Genomic DNA, 16,768 nt, shown 5'->3' with positions numbered 1-16,768 from the left:
AGCGCGTGCAGGGCAGTGGTGTCGGACCACCCCGACATTTCTTGATGCGCGATGAACCGTCGCTGGAAGGCTCCCCAGTCGCCCCCGTCCGCCTTGAACACCGACAGCGCGGGCAATCGTTGCTGGAGAACTCGATCGTCGTCGTCGTCGTTGGAACGATTTTCCCGCGCGCCGCTGTGGTTGTAGAAAATGTCGGCTCCCTCTGCAGGCGCAAAATGGAGAGCTCCGGCGCTCGCCGATGACGCGGGCTGCGCTGTGTGGAGACCTCTGGCCACGTGGTGTCCGCGTTTCCCGCCAACCGGAGGCGGACCCTCAAAAATGGCGCCAACTCCAAAACTTTTGGCGCGAAACGCCTTATGGCGGGAACCCTCCAGCCGCGCCGCCTCTTCCAACCCCGCAGGCGTTCCACCGGCCGCTGCAACGGAGATCTCCGCCAAGATCGCAGCGGCGGCGAGCAGCAACTCCGCCAGGCGGGAGTGTGCGTCCTGCAGGCTGGTGTCGGAGGCGGGCGGAGCATCGGCCATTTCCGCGAAGTGCTGCATCGGCGGCAACTCCTCGTCCTCTCCTCCCGAGGGTGGTGTCACCGGTACGTCGTCGTCTCCCCGGTCTTGCACGTGGGAACGAGAAGTCTTCCTTGTGTCCATTCTCCTTGAAGACAGGTTTACTTCTGACGCCAGTTGTAAAGTAGTAACTCGGCAGGAGACGACTTCACGGGTAGCACACTCTTTATTTTCACCAACTTGTAGTTACACGGATGACTAACACCCTACTTCGTTACACGGGTGACCAACACCCACTTAGCTACACGGGTGACGGACACCCACTCAGCTACACGGGTGACTAACACCCACTCAGCTACACGGGTGACCAACACCCACTCAGCTACACGGGTGACTAACACCCACTCAGCTACACGGGTGACCAACACCCACTCAGCTATACTGACACGGGCTCTTACGCCCCGTAGCCTTCCGGGACACACCCAGCCGGGGTGCCCGTCTCGGCTCTGGGTACCACCGTCCCAACCCACACGGGCGTCGGACTACGGTCCCCCAGTCTCGGCTCCGAGCCACACAGGGCCCCGGTCCCCACAAGGACGGCGGGACTAGGGGTCTCGGGCCACTACCTCCTCCACCCCGTCTTCGGTCTTCAACTGGTTAACACTGACCCCGAGTGCTCTCGCGCGTCCCCCTTTATACCCCTCCTGCGGACGTCGCTGAGAGCACCCACTTATCTGACCAATCACTGCGCACTCGCTACGATCCTCTTTTCCCAGCTTGTGTGAGCGCGCCTCACCACCGGCGCGCGTGTCCATGCCACGCCCACATCGCGTGCCCAACCCCGCGCCCCGTGATCCATCACTGCCGGCGCACGTCAATACCACCACTACATCACCCCCTACCACATAGCTCGCAGCCGACCCGGCTGCTAATAAAACATACAACACCCCTTTTCCCCCACGTGTGCCCCGTAACATAACACAAACCCTAACAACACAACATGAACACCGCAATCCGCAAAACCCAGCAACCGCCACACCCGCAACAAGAACAACATGCACAATCCGGCGAGTGGCAACGATACTGTGTATGCGGAAAGAGTAACAATAAAAAAAAATTCTTTAATCATTTTCTCTTCTTTTCTCTCCGACTCATGCAGCGTCCCAATGTCCGAGCGTCCCTTGAACGGGACATTACCCCGGCAGAGGGGGAAGCCGGCAACGAAGTCGGGCTTTAACAAAAAAAAGAAAACATTTTTTTTTTCCTTTTTTTTTTTCATGAAAAGTGTTGCATCCTTGCCCGAGTCCGCCTTGCCGGACCGTCGTACGGCACAGGACGCAGTTGGCCATCCGGCGGCGCCGGCAGTTCAGGAAGGCATGGGCCAGGCATCGGGGCTCCGCGCGAGCCGCGGGGTTCCGGTTCCCGACGGTCAACAGCCGTCAGGTCCGAGACACCTGGGGGTGGGTCAGGTGGAGACACGTGAGGATCAGCCTGCGACACATCCCTCCCCGAGTCGACGGTCACATCACACGCTCGGTCGTCACGGCACAACCCGGGGTCACGCGGCGCCGCGTAGGGTTTCAGTCGGGAGGGGTGCACGTACCAACGGCGTTTTCCCCATTTAATCTGTATACTCTGGGGTCGTGCAACCCGCACAATTTCCACCGGTCCCCTCCATGGTCTCAACAGTTTGGGGGACGTAGCCAACGGTGCGTGTGGACAATGCAGCCAGGCCTTATCGCCCGGTTCCCAATTGTGCGTATGCACCTTCCGTTCATGCAATCGCTCGTTCGCGATCTGCCGAGAGCGTGAATTCAATCTCGCAGCCTCTCGCGCCTCAGCCAATTTGGCGATGTTAAACTTAATGTGGTCTGCCAATTTAGATTTTGCACGTGGCTGTGAAATCCCCAGTTGGACGTCCATGGCCGGATCAGCCTCCCGCCCATACATCAGAAAAAATGGAGAAAACCCCGTCGCCGCATGGGGTGCCATCCGATAGGCCGCTAGTACCCCCGGTACCTGTAAGTCCCAATCCACCTGGTCGTCGCATACCTGTTGGCACAGCATAGACGTAATCGTCCTGTTCAGACGTTCAACCATACCGTCAGTCTGCGGGTGGTACGGGGAGGTACGTACTTTCTTTGTACCCAACAGGTCGCACACCTCGCGCAACAAAACACTCGAAAAGTTTTTCCCTTGATCCGTCAGCAAGCGTTCGGGGGCGCCTTTGTCCAAAACGTAACCTTGGACAAAGGCGTCCGCCACTGCCGCAGCCGACTGGTTGGCGAGTGGCCACGCCATGGGCCAGCGGGTGAAGTACTCTACGCCAACCAGCAGGAACTTATTTCCCCGAGGTGTAGTGGGAAAGGGCCCCAAGATGTCTAGCGCGACCAATTCGTTCGTGCGCGAAACTTGAATGGATTGAAGCGGTGGATTAGCCGCTATTGGTGGCGGTTTTCTTTTAGCGCACCCTACACACCCCTTAAGAATGTTCGCCACGTCATTGCCCATCCCAGGCCAATAGTAGTCTCGCTGAATGAGGGCGAGCGTTTTGTGAAACCCCAGATGCATGAGTCGTTCATGGGCAGCCAGGACGACCTTACCCCGTACAGCAACCGGCACCACAAGCATGTGACGCCGGGACATGGAGTCCCACTTCATCAAGAGGCCCTGTCTGCACACCCAGGAACCGACCCGCGTTTCCCCGCCCTCGGGAACGTTAACCTTCCGACGTAGCGCGAGTAGGGAGCTGTCGGCCATTTGCAGACGGCCCCACTCGATGAGAGGCAATGCTAACAGCGAGTCCCTCCCCGTGGGGGCGTCGACCCCCGTAGTATCCGTGGCGGCTAGCACCACTTCCGCGGGGACATCGACAGAAGGTTTACACCGCGCCGATCCTAACTGACATGCGCATTCCGTACGCGTCGGCAACCGTGACAATGCATCCGCATTCGAGTGGCGCAACCCCTTGCGGTAAATCGTCGTGAATTGGTAGTCCTGAAGGACCTCCAACCATCGGGACAATTGGCCGGATGGCTGCGCCACCCGCATAGCGTATTGGAGAGCCGCATGGTCCGTGCGAACCGTAAAGTGACGGCCATACAGATACGGCCTGAATTGCTGTATAAAAAACACAATCGCCAGCAATTCACGCCGTGTCACGCAGTAGCGTTGTTCCGCGGGGGACAGAACCCTGCTACCGTAGGCGACCACCCGTTTGACCCCCCCGACCACCTGTGAGAGCACTCCCCCGATACCCGTGTTACTGGCATCCGTGTCGAGCACAAACGGTTGCGTGAAATCGGGGTAACACAAGGGGGGAGCCTGCACCAAGGCGTCACGAAGGGAGCAGAACGCGGCCTCCTCCTCCGGCCCCCAGTGAAACCGCACCCCTTTAGCCGTCAAGGCGTGCAGGGGCCTGGCTATGGTGGCAAACTGTTTGACAAAACGACGGTAATAGGAGGCAAATCCTATGAAGCTGCGGACTTCAGTAACAGAGGTCGGTGTTGGCCATGAGCCGACGCATTGCGTCTTAGCAGGGTCCGTCGAGATCCCCGAACGGCTAACGATATGGCCCAAATACCTGACCGATTCCCGAAGCAGAAAACATTTAGCCGGTTTAAATTTAAGCTTCGCGGAACGCATCCTGAGAAACACTGCCCTCAGTCGCTGGAGGTGCTCCTCAAAAGTTCGGCTGAAAACGATGATATCATCGAGGTAAATCAAACAGGTGTCCCATTGAAGGCCTGACAAAACCAATTCCATGAGCCTCTGGAACGTGGCAGGAGCGGAATGTAAACCCATGGGCAATCGGTTGAACTCAAATAGGCCTCCCGGTGTCCGGAAAGCGGTTTTAGGTTTTGATTCGTCATCGAGGGGCAATTGCCAAAATCCCGAAAGCAAATCGAGCGTCGAAAAAAACTGTGCTCCTGCCAAGGCATCCAGCGACTCATCCATCCTGGGGAGCGGATACGCATCGGCCATTGATATTTTGTTTAGGCGGCGGAAATCAACACAGAACCGCAGGGATCCATCCTGTTTTTTAACCAAAACGATAGGAGCACCCCACGGACTGGAAGAGGGCGCAATGATGTCGGCCGCCAACATGTCATTTACTGCCGACTGCACATGCTCCTTCTCGGCTGGACTGAGCCGGAAGGGATTCTGTCGAATAGGGGCCGCGTCCCCAGTCTTTATGTGCTGGCGCAACAGGTCTGTGCAGCCAATGTCGTACTTGTGCCTGCTAAACACGTCAGCGAACTCGAGCAGCAAGCCCCTCAATGCACCCAACTGCACACTGGACAAGGTACTGGACCCGGCACACAACGAGTCCAACCACTCCGTCCCCTCCTCACTTTGGGGATGCGTATCGACATGTGAATCGGCGTGAGCAACGAGCTGTTCCTCGACGGGTAGCGGCGCGGCGTGAGCGAGCACCGTTCCCTGCGTAATCACGGCCGGCCGCGACCCCGTATTCAGGACCACAACGAACGGCTCACTGTCCCCCCTCACCATGGTCTGGGCCACCGCTAAGTCGAGGTCCCCTTTAGCCCTGTTAGACGGCCCCAATAGAACTCCCTGCGCCCCCGCATCCGCCCCAAGGGGTTTTCTCAACCGAAGGGGTACCAACATTTGCGATCCCGGGGGCACCCGTACAGTCCGGGTTGCCAGCGCCTGCACCGTCGCACAAGCCGTGCGTATCTTATTTGGACTCTTCAAAAACTCAACCCGCCGACCCGACGGAAGCTCAATGCAGGCCTGGTCTATGAGAATTTTTATGGGCATTTTAGACAGAAAGTCCGTGCCTAGTAAACAAGGAACGGCCAACGATGATGATACAAAAATAGGACCCGCCAATTTAATGTCGTCAATACAAATATTCGCCCGAATCTGGCCGATGATTCCCAAAGATCCCCCGTTTGCCGCGTAAAATGGTACGTCCACCGGCAGAAGTGGTCGACATTGTACGGGAAGAATATTATAAATAAGGTCCGAAATAATAGTGGCCGACGCACCCGTGTCCACGAGCACCCGGACCTCAACCCCGTCAATGTACCCCGTTACCACGGACGACCCGGCCGACGCAGCCACAATCCTGTGGGCCAATTCGGACCACTCGACTGCCTTCGGGCCGTACGCGGACCCCTCTCGCCGAACCGAACCCCCGGCGCCCATACACGGTCCCCCCACCGCTAAGCGGCGACCCGAACGTGCCGTGCGTGTGGACCGAACGTGTGAGGTGCCGCGACTTGCCGGGTTCAGTTGGGATGTCTTGAGTCCCTGGTCGTCGTCCGGACGTGGTCCCGCGGTGCGTTGACGCGGGGCCCGGCACCCGTACGCGACGTGGCCCCGAAGGACGCAGTTGTAGCAGACGACGAGGGACGTCGTAGGTTTCGGTTGCTCCAGCTTGCGGGAGGAGCGTGTGGGCGAACGACCTCCCGTTCTCCACTCCCCCGGCCTCAAACCAGCGAAGGCCTCCTCCCGAGGCACAGCAGGCTAAGGTCCGATGATCGTGGCGGCCGGTGCCCCGTTCTCCACCGATGCGCAGACGACCGTCGGCTTCCGCTGTAGGACCTTGTAAGCGTGGATACTCGTGGCAATCCCCAGGGAGCAGATGTCCATCTCGTCCGCCGTATTAATGGGAACTCCCAATCCGTGAGCCAGCGCCAGCAGCTGCTCCGTCACCATGGCGTCCTTCCCCTCCTTGTCCATGCGGGGAAAAGCTGAATCCGCCAGGGCGAGCAGCGCCGTGCGATAGGCGAGCGTTGTTTCTCCAACCACCTTCCGCCGATCGTAGAACTGGTGGCGACAGGTCGAGGGCGGCCCGAACACCTTGGCCAACAGGTGCAGCGCGGCCTGGAGCGTTGAGCGGGACGACCTCGGGGCAGACGTGAAGGCCGCAAGCGCGTCGTCGTCGAGCATCGCTGGCAGCGCGCGCAGGGCAGTGGTGTCGGACCACCCCGACATTTCTTGATGCGCGATGAACCGTCGCTGGAAGGCTCCCCAGTCGCCCCCGTCCGCCTTGAACACCGACAGCGCGGGCAATCGTTGCTGGAGAACTCGATCGTCGTCGTCGTCGTTGGAACGATTTTCCCGCGCGCCGCTGTGGTTGTAGAAAATGTCGGCTCCCTCTGCAGGCGCAAAATGGAGAGCTCCGGCGCTCGCCGATGACGCGGGCTGCGCTGTGTGGAGACCTCTGGCCACGTGGTGTCCGCGTTTCCCGCCAACCGGAGGCGGACCCTCAAAAATGGCGCCAACTCCAAAACTTTTGGCGCGAAACGCCTTATGGCGGGAACCCTCCAGCCGCGCCGCCTCTTCCAACCCCGCAGGCGTTCCACCGGCCGCTGCAACGGAGATCTCCGCCAAGATCGCAGCGGCGGCGAGCAGCAACTCCGCCAGGCGGGAGTGTGCGTCCTGCAGGCTGGTGTCGGAGGCGGGCGGAGCATCGGCCATTTCCGCGAAGTGCTGCATCGGCGGCAACTCCTCGTCCTCTCCTCCCGAGGGTGGTGTCACCGGTACGTCGTCGTCTCCCCGGTCTTGCACGTGGGAACGAGAAGTCTTCCTTGTGTCCATTCTCCTTGAAGACAGGTTTACTTCTGACGCCAGTTGTAAAGTAGTAACTCGGCAGGAGACGACTTCACGGGTAGCACACTCTTTATTTTCACCAACTTGTAGTTACACGGATGACTAACACCCTACTTCGTTACACGGGTGACCAACACCCACTTAGCTACACGGGTGACGGACACCCACTCAGCTACACGAGTGACTAACACCCACTCAGCTACACGGGTGACCAACACCCACTCAGCTACACGGGTGACTAACACCCACTCAGCTACACGGGTGACCAACACCCACTCAGCTACACGGGTGACTAACACCCACTCAGCTACACGGGTGACCAACACCCACTCAGCTGTACTGACACGGGCTCTTACGCCCCGTAGCCTTCCGGGACACACCCAGCCGGGGTGCCCGTCTCGGCTCTGGGTACCACCGTCCCGACCCACACGGGCGTCGGACTACGGCCCCCCCAGTCTCGGCTCCGAGCCACACAGGGCCCCGGTCCCCACAAGGACGGCGGGACTAGGGGTCTCGGGCCACTACCTCCTCCACCCCGTCTTCGGTCTTCAACTGATTAACACTGACCACGAGTGCTCTCGCGCGTCCCCCTTTATACCCCTCCTGCGGACGTCGCTGAGAGTACCCACTTATCTGACCAATCACTGCGCACTCGCTACGATCCTCTTTTCCCAGCTTGTGTGAGCGCGCCTCACCACCGGCGCGCGCGTCCATGCCACGCCCACATCGCGTGCCCAACCCCGCGCCCCGTGATCCATCACTGCCGGCGCACGTCAATACCACCACTACAAGTATAACCCGTAAAAACAAAGTTTTTCACTATAAATCCTTTATATGCGTGGCGGCTAGAGTCCTCTCGTCCTCTGGCTTGAGATGGCTGCCAACTATGGGTCAGATGATTGTCTGCCAGTATTAAGCAATTGGTAATTAAATAATTAAATATTTCCCCTAAACTGTGTCAAATTTTGGAAAAAAAATTTCACGAACATTAATTGTCTCGCACAACGAGTCTGTGTGCAAAATATCAGCTCGATTGGATCACGGGAAGTGGTTTAAAAAACGACAGAAAGGTTTGCACGGTCGTAAGCAAGCACGCAAGCAAGCACGCAAGCAAGCGAACTTAATATAAAGGATTTAATAAGAAAGCAGTGGTTGTGTGTGTGCTGTGCGTGGTGGTGGTGGGTGGTTCCCCAGCTGTCCGAGTGAAAGCGAGAGAGATGAGGAGGGAGAGGGAGGGAGATGGGCCACGGGGCAGACAGACGGGCAGCTGGGGAAGCTTTCCGAGGGTCGATAAGTCACTGACCTGACGGCTGGACGGGCTGTCACGTGACCCTCAAGCAAGAAACTCCGGTTCAGGCCTGTGCCTAATGTGCACTTGCAATTACAAACATCAACACACACAACAACAACAGTCATTCGCCACTAAGTCGCGGTGACGTCACCACGATGCTTGTGCCAGGCCAAGTGCACCTTGAGGCCACGTGAAGTGTCGAACGCCCGCTGGCAGGAGGTCACGGGGCAGACCCAGCAGGTGCCACGGGTCGACTGACTGAGATGACTGAGACGAGTGGCTGATGCACCACCTGTGCCCCCTACTGTGCCAACTTGCTGTGCTTTAGCCACCCGGCGCCCTGCTCATTGTTGTGAGCGTCGCTCCTCCGCCCTCCGTTGTTGTTGGAGGGCGACTGCCTCCAACTGCCCAGTAGCGTCCTTCACGAGCCTCCTCCACCGAGGCCGATCTTGACACCGCTGGTACCAGTCATCGGCAAGTCCACTCAGCTCCACGTCCTCCTGTACCACATCACTCCATCTCTTCTCTCGCCCGTGCCGCGCCCGTTTAGCCCCCTCGATCCGGCCGAACAAAAGCTGTTTAGGCATGTGGTGGCTGGGCTCACACACACACACAAGTACACACATACAGACATCGACTTGAGATACACACACATGGACTCACACACAAGTACACACATACAGACATCAACTTACACACACATACAAACTTACACAGACATTGACTTTAGATACACACACATGGACTCACACTCACACACACAAGTACACACAGACATCAACTTATACACACATACAAACTTACACACACAGACATCGACTTTAGATACACACACATGGACTCTCACACACACAAGTACACACCGACATCGACTTACACACAAGTACACACAGACATCGACTTACACACATATACAAACTTACACACACAGACATCGACTTTACATACACACACATGGACTCACACACACATGATAGTCTATTCCCATGCTATCCCAACGGAAATCGATTCCAATAGCTTAATCAACTATAAATCGATTCCCATGTTATCCCAATAGAAATCGACTCTATACATCCATTAATCTTCAGTAATCGATTCCTAATGCTATCCCATTAAGAATCGACGCGAGCAGAGTTAATCGAATCGGGAATCGAGTTTCTCTGCACCACGTGACTTGGGAAACTGCAAAACGCGTCTCCCGGATGGGCGTCATGGCGGCGAGGAAACTCGTCTCGAGACTTGGCCTACTCTTCCTCTCCCTCCTCCTCCTCCACCACCTCCACCTCGTCACGTGCACACACGGTGAGCACAGCCGGAGGTGGTCGATACATCGGGTACCAAGTTGTGGTGGACGTGGGGAGCGGTGGTGCAGTGGTTAGCGCAGTGTGGGAGTGGGGAGCGGTGGTGCAGTGGTTAGCGCACTGTGTGTGTGTGGGGGGAGTGGTGGTACAGTGGTTAGCGCAGTGTGTGCGTGTGGGGGGAGCGGTGGTGCAGTGGTTAGCGCACTGTGTGTGTGTGTGTGGAGCGGTGGTGCAGTGGTTAGCGCATTGTTTGTGTGGAGTGGTGGTACAGTGGTTAGCGCACTGTGTGTGTGGGGGGAGCGGTGGTGCAGTGGTTAGCGCACTGTGTGTGTGTGTGTGGAGCGGTGGTGCAGTGGTTAGCGCATTGTTTGTGTGGGGCGGTGGTACAGTGGTTAGCGCACTGTGTGTGTGGGGGGAGCGGTGGTGCAGTGGTTAGCGCACTGTGTGTGTGTGTGGGGAGCGGTGGTGCAGTGGTTAGCGCACTGTGGGGAGCGGTGGTGCAGTGGTAAGCGCACTGTGTGTGTGTGGGGAGCGGTGGTGCAGTGGTTAGCGCACTGTGTGTGTGTGGGGGGAGCGGTGGTGCAGTGGTTAGCGCACTGTGTGTGTGTGGGGAGCGGTGGTACAGTGGTTAGCGCACTGTGTGTGTGTGGGGAGCGGTGGTACAATGGTTAGCGCACTGTGTGTGTGTGGGGAGCGGTGGTACAATGGTTAGCGCACTGTGTGTGTGTGGGGAGTGGTGGTCCAGTGGTTAGCGCAGTGTGGGGAGCGGTGGTGCAGTGGTTAGCGCACACTGCCCATCTCCCCAGCTGCGACTCCCCCTCTGAATGTCCGCGTGGAGTCTCGCGACCTGCTGACGCAACTCCGCTGGGACCACGACGCTCAAGTGGACGTCGCCACCAGCAGCAGCTCAAAGCTCCTGGACGTTACCTACAGGGTGGACAGCAAACTGTGAGATGCTCGCTCACTCATCCACTCGCTCACTCACTCACCCACTCGCTCACCCATCCACTCACTCATCCACTCGCTCAACCACTCACTCAACCACCCATCCACTCACCCACCCACCCACTCACCCACCCACTCACCCACCCACTCACTGACTCACCCACTCACCCACTCACTCACTGACTCACCCACCCACCCACTCACCCACTCAACCACCCACTCACTCACTGACTCACCCACCCACTCACTCACCCACTCACCCACTCACCCACCCACTCACTCACCCACTCACCCACCCACTTACTCACCCACCCACTCTCTCACTCACCCACTCTCTCACTCACCCACTCACTCACTCACCCACTCACTCACTCACTCACCCACCCACTCACTCACCCACCCACTCTCTCACTCACCCACTCACTCACTCACTGACCCACCCACTCACTCACTGACTCACCCACTCAACCACCCACTCACTCACTGACTCACCCACTCACCCACCCACTCACTCACCCACCCACTCTCTCACTCAACCATCCACTCACCTACCCACTCACTCACCCGCTTACTCACCCACCCACTCTATCACTCACCCACTCACTCACCCACCCACCCACCCACTCTCTCACTCACCCACTCACTCACCCACCCACTCATCCACCCACTTACTCACCCACCCACTCTACCACCCACCCACTCTCTCACTCACCCACTCACTCACCCATCCACTCGCTCACTCAACCAATCACTCACCCATCCACTCACCCACCCATCCACTCACCCACCCATCCACTCACCCACCCATCCACTCACCCACCCATCCACTCACCCACCCATCCACTCACCCACCCACTCACCCACCCACTTACTCACCCACCCACTCTCTCACTCACCCACTCACTCACCCACCCACTCACCCACCCACTTACTCACCCACCCACTCTCTCACCCACCCACTCCCTCACCCATCCACTCACCCACCCACTCACTCACCCACCCACTCACCCACCCACTTACTCACCCACCCACTCTCTCACCCACCCACTCCCTCACCCATCCACTCACCCACTCACTCACACACTCAACCACTCACTCACCCACCCACTCACCCACCCACTCACCCACCCACTCACCCACTCACCCACTCACTCGCCCACTCACCCGCTTGCTCACTCACCCCACTCACTCACCCACTCACTCACCCACTCTTTCTCTCACTCACTCACCCACTCTCTCACTCGCCCACTCACCCGCTTGCTCACCCACTCACCCTACCACTCACCCACTCACTCACCCACTCACTCACCCACCCACCCACTCACCCACCCACCCACTCACCCACCCACCCACCCACTCACTCACTCACCCACCCACCCACTCACTCACCCACCCACCCACTCACTCACCCACTCACCCACCCACTCACCCACTCACCCACTTACTCACCCACCCACTTACTCACCCACCCACTCTACCACCCACCCACTCTCTCACTCACCCACTCACTCACCCATCCACTCGCTCACTCAACCAATCACTCACCCATCCACTCACCCACCCATCCACTCACCCACCCATCCACTCACCCACCCACTCACTCACCCACTCTTTCTCTCACTCACTCACCCACTCTCTCACTCGCCCACTCACCCGCTTGCTCACCCACTCACCCTACCACTCACCCACTCACTCACCCACTCACTCACCCACCCACCCACCCACTCACCCACCCACCCACCCACTCACCCACTCACCCACCCACCCACCCACTCACTCACTCACTCACCCACCCACCCACTCACCCACCCACCCACTCACTCACCCACTCACCCACCCACTCACCCACTCACCCCACCCACTTACTCACCCACCCACTCTACCACCCACCCACTCTCTCACTCACCCACTCACTCACCCATCCACTCGCTCACTCAACCAATCACTCACCCATCCACTCACCCACCCATCCACTCACCCACCCATCCACTCACCCACCCACTCACCCACCCACTTACTCACCCACCCACTCTCTCACTCACCCACTCACTCACCCACCCACTCACCCACCCACTTACTCACCCACCCACTCTCTCACCCACCCCCTCCCTCACCCATCCACTCACCCACCCACTTACTCACCCACCCACTCTCTCACCCACCCACTCTCTCACTCACTCACCCACTCACTCACCCATCCACTCACCCACCCATCCACTCACCACCCATCCACTCACTCACCCACCCACTCACCCACCCACTTACTCACCCACCCACTCTATCACTCACCCACTCACCCACCCACTCACTCACACACTCAACCACTCACTCACCCACCCACTCACCCACCCACTCACCCACCCACTCACCCACTCACTCACTCACTCACTCGCCCACTCACCCGCTTGCTCACTCACCCCACTCACTCACCCACCCACTCACCCCCCCACTTCCTCACCCACCCACTCTTTCACTCACCCACTCACCCACCCACTCACTCACACACTCAACCACTCACTCACCCACCCACTCACCCACCCACCCACTCACCCACCCACTCACCCACTCTCTCTCTCACTCACTCACCCACTCTCTCACTCGCCCACTCACCCGCTTGCTCACCCACTCACCCTACCACTCACCCACTCACTCACCCACTCACTCACTCACCCACCCACCCACTCACCCACCCACCCACTCACTCACTCACTCACCCACTCACTCACCCACCCACCCACTCACCCACCCACCCACCCACCCACTCACCCACCCACCCACCCACTCACTCACCCACCCACTCACTCACCCACTCACCCACCCACTCACTCACTCACCCACCCACCCACCCACTCACCCACCCACTCACCCACTCACCCACCCACCCACTCACTCACCCACCCACCCACCCACTCACTCACCCACCCACCCACCCACCCACCCACTCACTCACCCACCCACTCACTCACTCACTCACTCACCCACCCACCCACCCACTCACCCACTCACCCACCCACCCACCCACTCACCCACCCACTCCTCACCACCACCTCCTCCTCCCCGTGTCTCTGTCTGTGCAGCTATGGACGAGCCCGCTGGCGGACCGTCTGCGCTGCCACCGCAGAGACACGGTGCGATGTCTCCTCAGCTCTGCGACATCCCGGCGACCGCTATCAACTTCGCGTCAGATCCACCGTCTTATCACCACCACCAACACCACCATCACCACCATCACCACCATCACCACCATCACCACCATCACCACCATCACCACCATCACCACCATCACCACCATCACCACCACCATCACCACCATCACCATCACCACCATCATCGTCACCCTGGGTCGTGGTGGAGGTATTACCCTTGAAGACAAGTAAGTGGCATTGTCTGTGTGTGTCTGTGTGAGTTTCTCTGTGTGAGTGTCTCTGTGTGTGAGTGTCTCTGTGTGTGTGTGTCTGTGTGTGTCTCTGTGTGTGAGTGTCTGTGTGTGTGTTTGTGTGTGTCTATGTCTCTGTGTGTCTCTGTGTCTGTGTGTGAGTGTCTCACTCTCTGTGTCTCTGTGTGAGTTCTTCTGTGTGAGTGTCTCTCTGTGTGAGTGTCTCTGTGTGTGTGTGTATCTCTGTGTATGAGTGTGTGAGTGTCTCTGTGTGTGTCTGTGTGTCTGTGTGTGAGTGTCTCTGTGTGAGTGTCTCTGTCTGTGTGTGTGTCTGTGTGAGTGTCTGTGTGTGTGTCTCTGTGTGTGTCTCTTTGTGTGTCTCTGTGTGTGAGTGTCTCTGTGCGTGTCTGTGTGTGAGTGTCTCTGTGTGAGTGTCTCTGTCTGTGTGTGTCCCTTGATCGACGCCCGGGTGCGATCAAGGGATGGCTCCCTATTGGTCAACCACGTTATGTATGCCGATGATTTGGTAATAGCTGCTCATTCAGAAGAGGAGTTGGAGACGCTGCTGCTGAGACTGGAGCGTGCCACTAAGAGGTGGGGCCTTACCATCAGCCCCACCAAAACTAAGCACCTGCCTGGGTATTTTGTACCATCGGACACTCCACCCCCACAACTCCCAATTGGTGATGGGGCAGTTGTGGAGAGAGTGGAGAGTTTCCCATACCTGGGCAGTGTGCTTATGACCGGCTCCAGTTTATCAGCAGAGGTCTCACTCCGAATCAGTCGAGCGGCAATATCTTTTCATCGGTTGCGTAACGCTGTGTGGAAGCTACCTGGTCTGTCGCTCCGCACGAAGCTTCAGGTCTTCTCGGCCACGGTCATTCCCTCCCTTCTCTACGCTTGCGAGACGTGGACCCCCCTGGTGGAGCATCTTCGCCGGTTGGAAACATTTAGGCTGGCCTGCCTACGATCCATCCTGGGTTTAACCAGGCTGGATTGTGTGAGGAGCTCACAAATCCTTGAAAGATCTGGGCAAAGTCCCATCAGTGAGCTCCTCCGGCAGGCAAGGCTGCGTTGGCTGGGTCATGTAGCCCGCATGCCCAGCCACCGCATGCCTAAACAGCTTTTGTTCGGCCGGATCGAGGGGGCTAGACGGGCGCGGCACGGGCTGGAGAAGAGATGGAGTGATGTGGTACAGGAGGACGTGGAGCTGAGTGGACTTGCCGATGACTGGTACCAGCGGTGTCAAGATCGGCCTCAGTGGAGGAGGCTCGTGAAGGTCGCTACTGGGCAATTGGAGGCAGTCGCCCTCCAACAACAACGGAGGGCGGAGGAGCGACGCTCACAACAACGAGCGGAGCGCCGGGTGGCTAAAGCACAGCAAGTTGGCACAGTAGGGGGCACAGGTGGTGCATCAGCCAGTCATCTCGGTCATCTCGGTCAGTCGACCCGTGGCACCTGGGTCTGCCCCGTGACCTCCTGCCAGCGGGCTTTCGACACTTCACGTGGCCTCAAGGTGCACTTGGCCTGGCACAAGCATCGTGGTGACGTCACCGCCACTTAGTGGCGAATGGCGGTTGTTGTTGTTGTTGTTGTCTGTGCGTGAGTGTCTCTGTGTGTCTCTGTCTGTGTGTGTCTCTGTGTGTGTGTCTGTGTGTGAGTGTCTCTGTGTGAGTGTCTCTGTCTGTGTGTGTCTGTGTGAGTGTCTGTGTGTGTGTCTCTGTGTGTGTCTGTGTGTATGTCTCTGTGTGTGTCTGTGTGTCTGTGTGTGAGTGTTTCTGTGTGTCTCTGTCTGTGTGTGTCTCTGTGTGTGTGTCTGTGTGTGTGTCTCTGTGTGTGAGTGTCTCTTTGTGTGAGTGTCTCTGTGTGTCTGTGTGTGTGTGTGTGTCTGTGTGAGTGTGTGTGTGTCTCTGTGTGTGTGTGTGTCTCTGTGTGTGTGTCTCTGTGTGTGTGTGTCTCTGTGTGTGTGTCTGTGTGTGTGTCTCTGTGTATGAGTGTGTGTGTGTGTCTCTGTGTGTCTGTGTGTGTGTCTCTGTGTGTGTGTGTGTCTCTGTGTGTGTGTGTGTCTCTGTGTGTGTGTCTGTGTGTGTGTCTCTGTGTGTGTGAGTGTGTGTGTGTGTCTGTGTGTGTCTGTGTGTCTGTGTGTGTGTCTGTCTCTGTGTGTGTGTGAGTGTCTCTGTGTGTGTGTCTGTGTGTGTGTCTCTGTGTGTGTGTGTGTCTGTGTGTGAGTGTCTCTGTGTGTGTGTGTGTCTGTGTGTGTCTGTGTGTGTGTCTCTGTGTGTGTCTCTGTGTGTGTCTGTGTGTGTGTCTGTGTGTCTCTGTGTGTGTCTCAGCCGTGCTGAGTGCTCCGACTGTCACCTTGATGCTCCACAAGGACGCGATGCTGGAGGAGGGTGGTGAGGAGGGTGGTGAGGAGGGTGGTGAGGAGGGTGGTGAGGAGGGTGGTGAGGAGGGTGGTGAGGAGGGTGGTGAGGAGGGTGGTGAGGAGGAGGAGGAGTGTGGTGGTAAGCGTGAGGACTACGAACATGACGACAAAGATGGCTACGAGAATGACTACGACGACGATGATGACGACGATGAGGGTGATGGCGGCGATGGCGGTGGCGACGAGGGAGAGCGGTGGGAGCTGTCCGTGCGGGTCTCCATGAGGAGTGAGTGGAGGAGGAGGATGGCGCAGAATGACGTGCTGTACCATCTACAAGCCGAGATCTCCACAAGGAGGGGTGTGACTAGCACGGTGAGAGTGGGGGGGTGGGTGGGTGGGTGAGGG

General features: G+C 58.1%; 1 protein-coding gene across 1 annotated transcript; it reads left to right on the top strand.

Annotated features, from left to right (window-relative positions):
- The first annotated feature begins 9,570 nt into the window (after positions 1–9,570).
- On the top strand, positions 9,571–16,765 carry LOC133362321 (proline-, glutamic acid- and leucine-rich protein 1-like). The gene is made up of 4 exons (XM_061581252.1): positions 9,571–9,678; positions 10,484–10,625; positions 13,700–13,995; positions 16,332–16,765. Exons 1-4 carry the CDS (start codon positions 9,579–9,581, stop codon positions 16,763–16,765), a joined length of 972 nt encoding a protein of 323 aa, XP_061437236.1. The 5' UTR covers positions 9,571–9,578.
- The last annotated feature ends 3 nt before the right edge of the window (positions 16,766–16,768 follow it).

The sequence above is a fragment of the Lethenteron reissneri genome, unplaced genomic scaffold, assembly GCF_015708825.2.
Source record: "Lethenteron reissneri isolate LAM-NWPU_2019-01 unplaced genomic scaffold, ASM1570882v1 scaffold_1433, whole genome shotgun sequence".
Taxonomy (NCBI): domain Eukaryota; kingdom Metazoa; phylum Chordata; class Hyperoartia; order Petromyzontiformes; family Petromyzontidae; genus Lethenteron; species Lethenteron reissneri.
The sequence above is the reverse complement of the archived record's forward strand: the minus strand, read 5'-3'. Positions and strand labels throughout refer to the sequence as shown.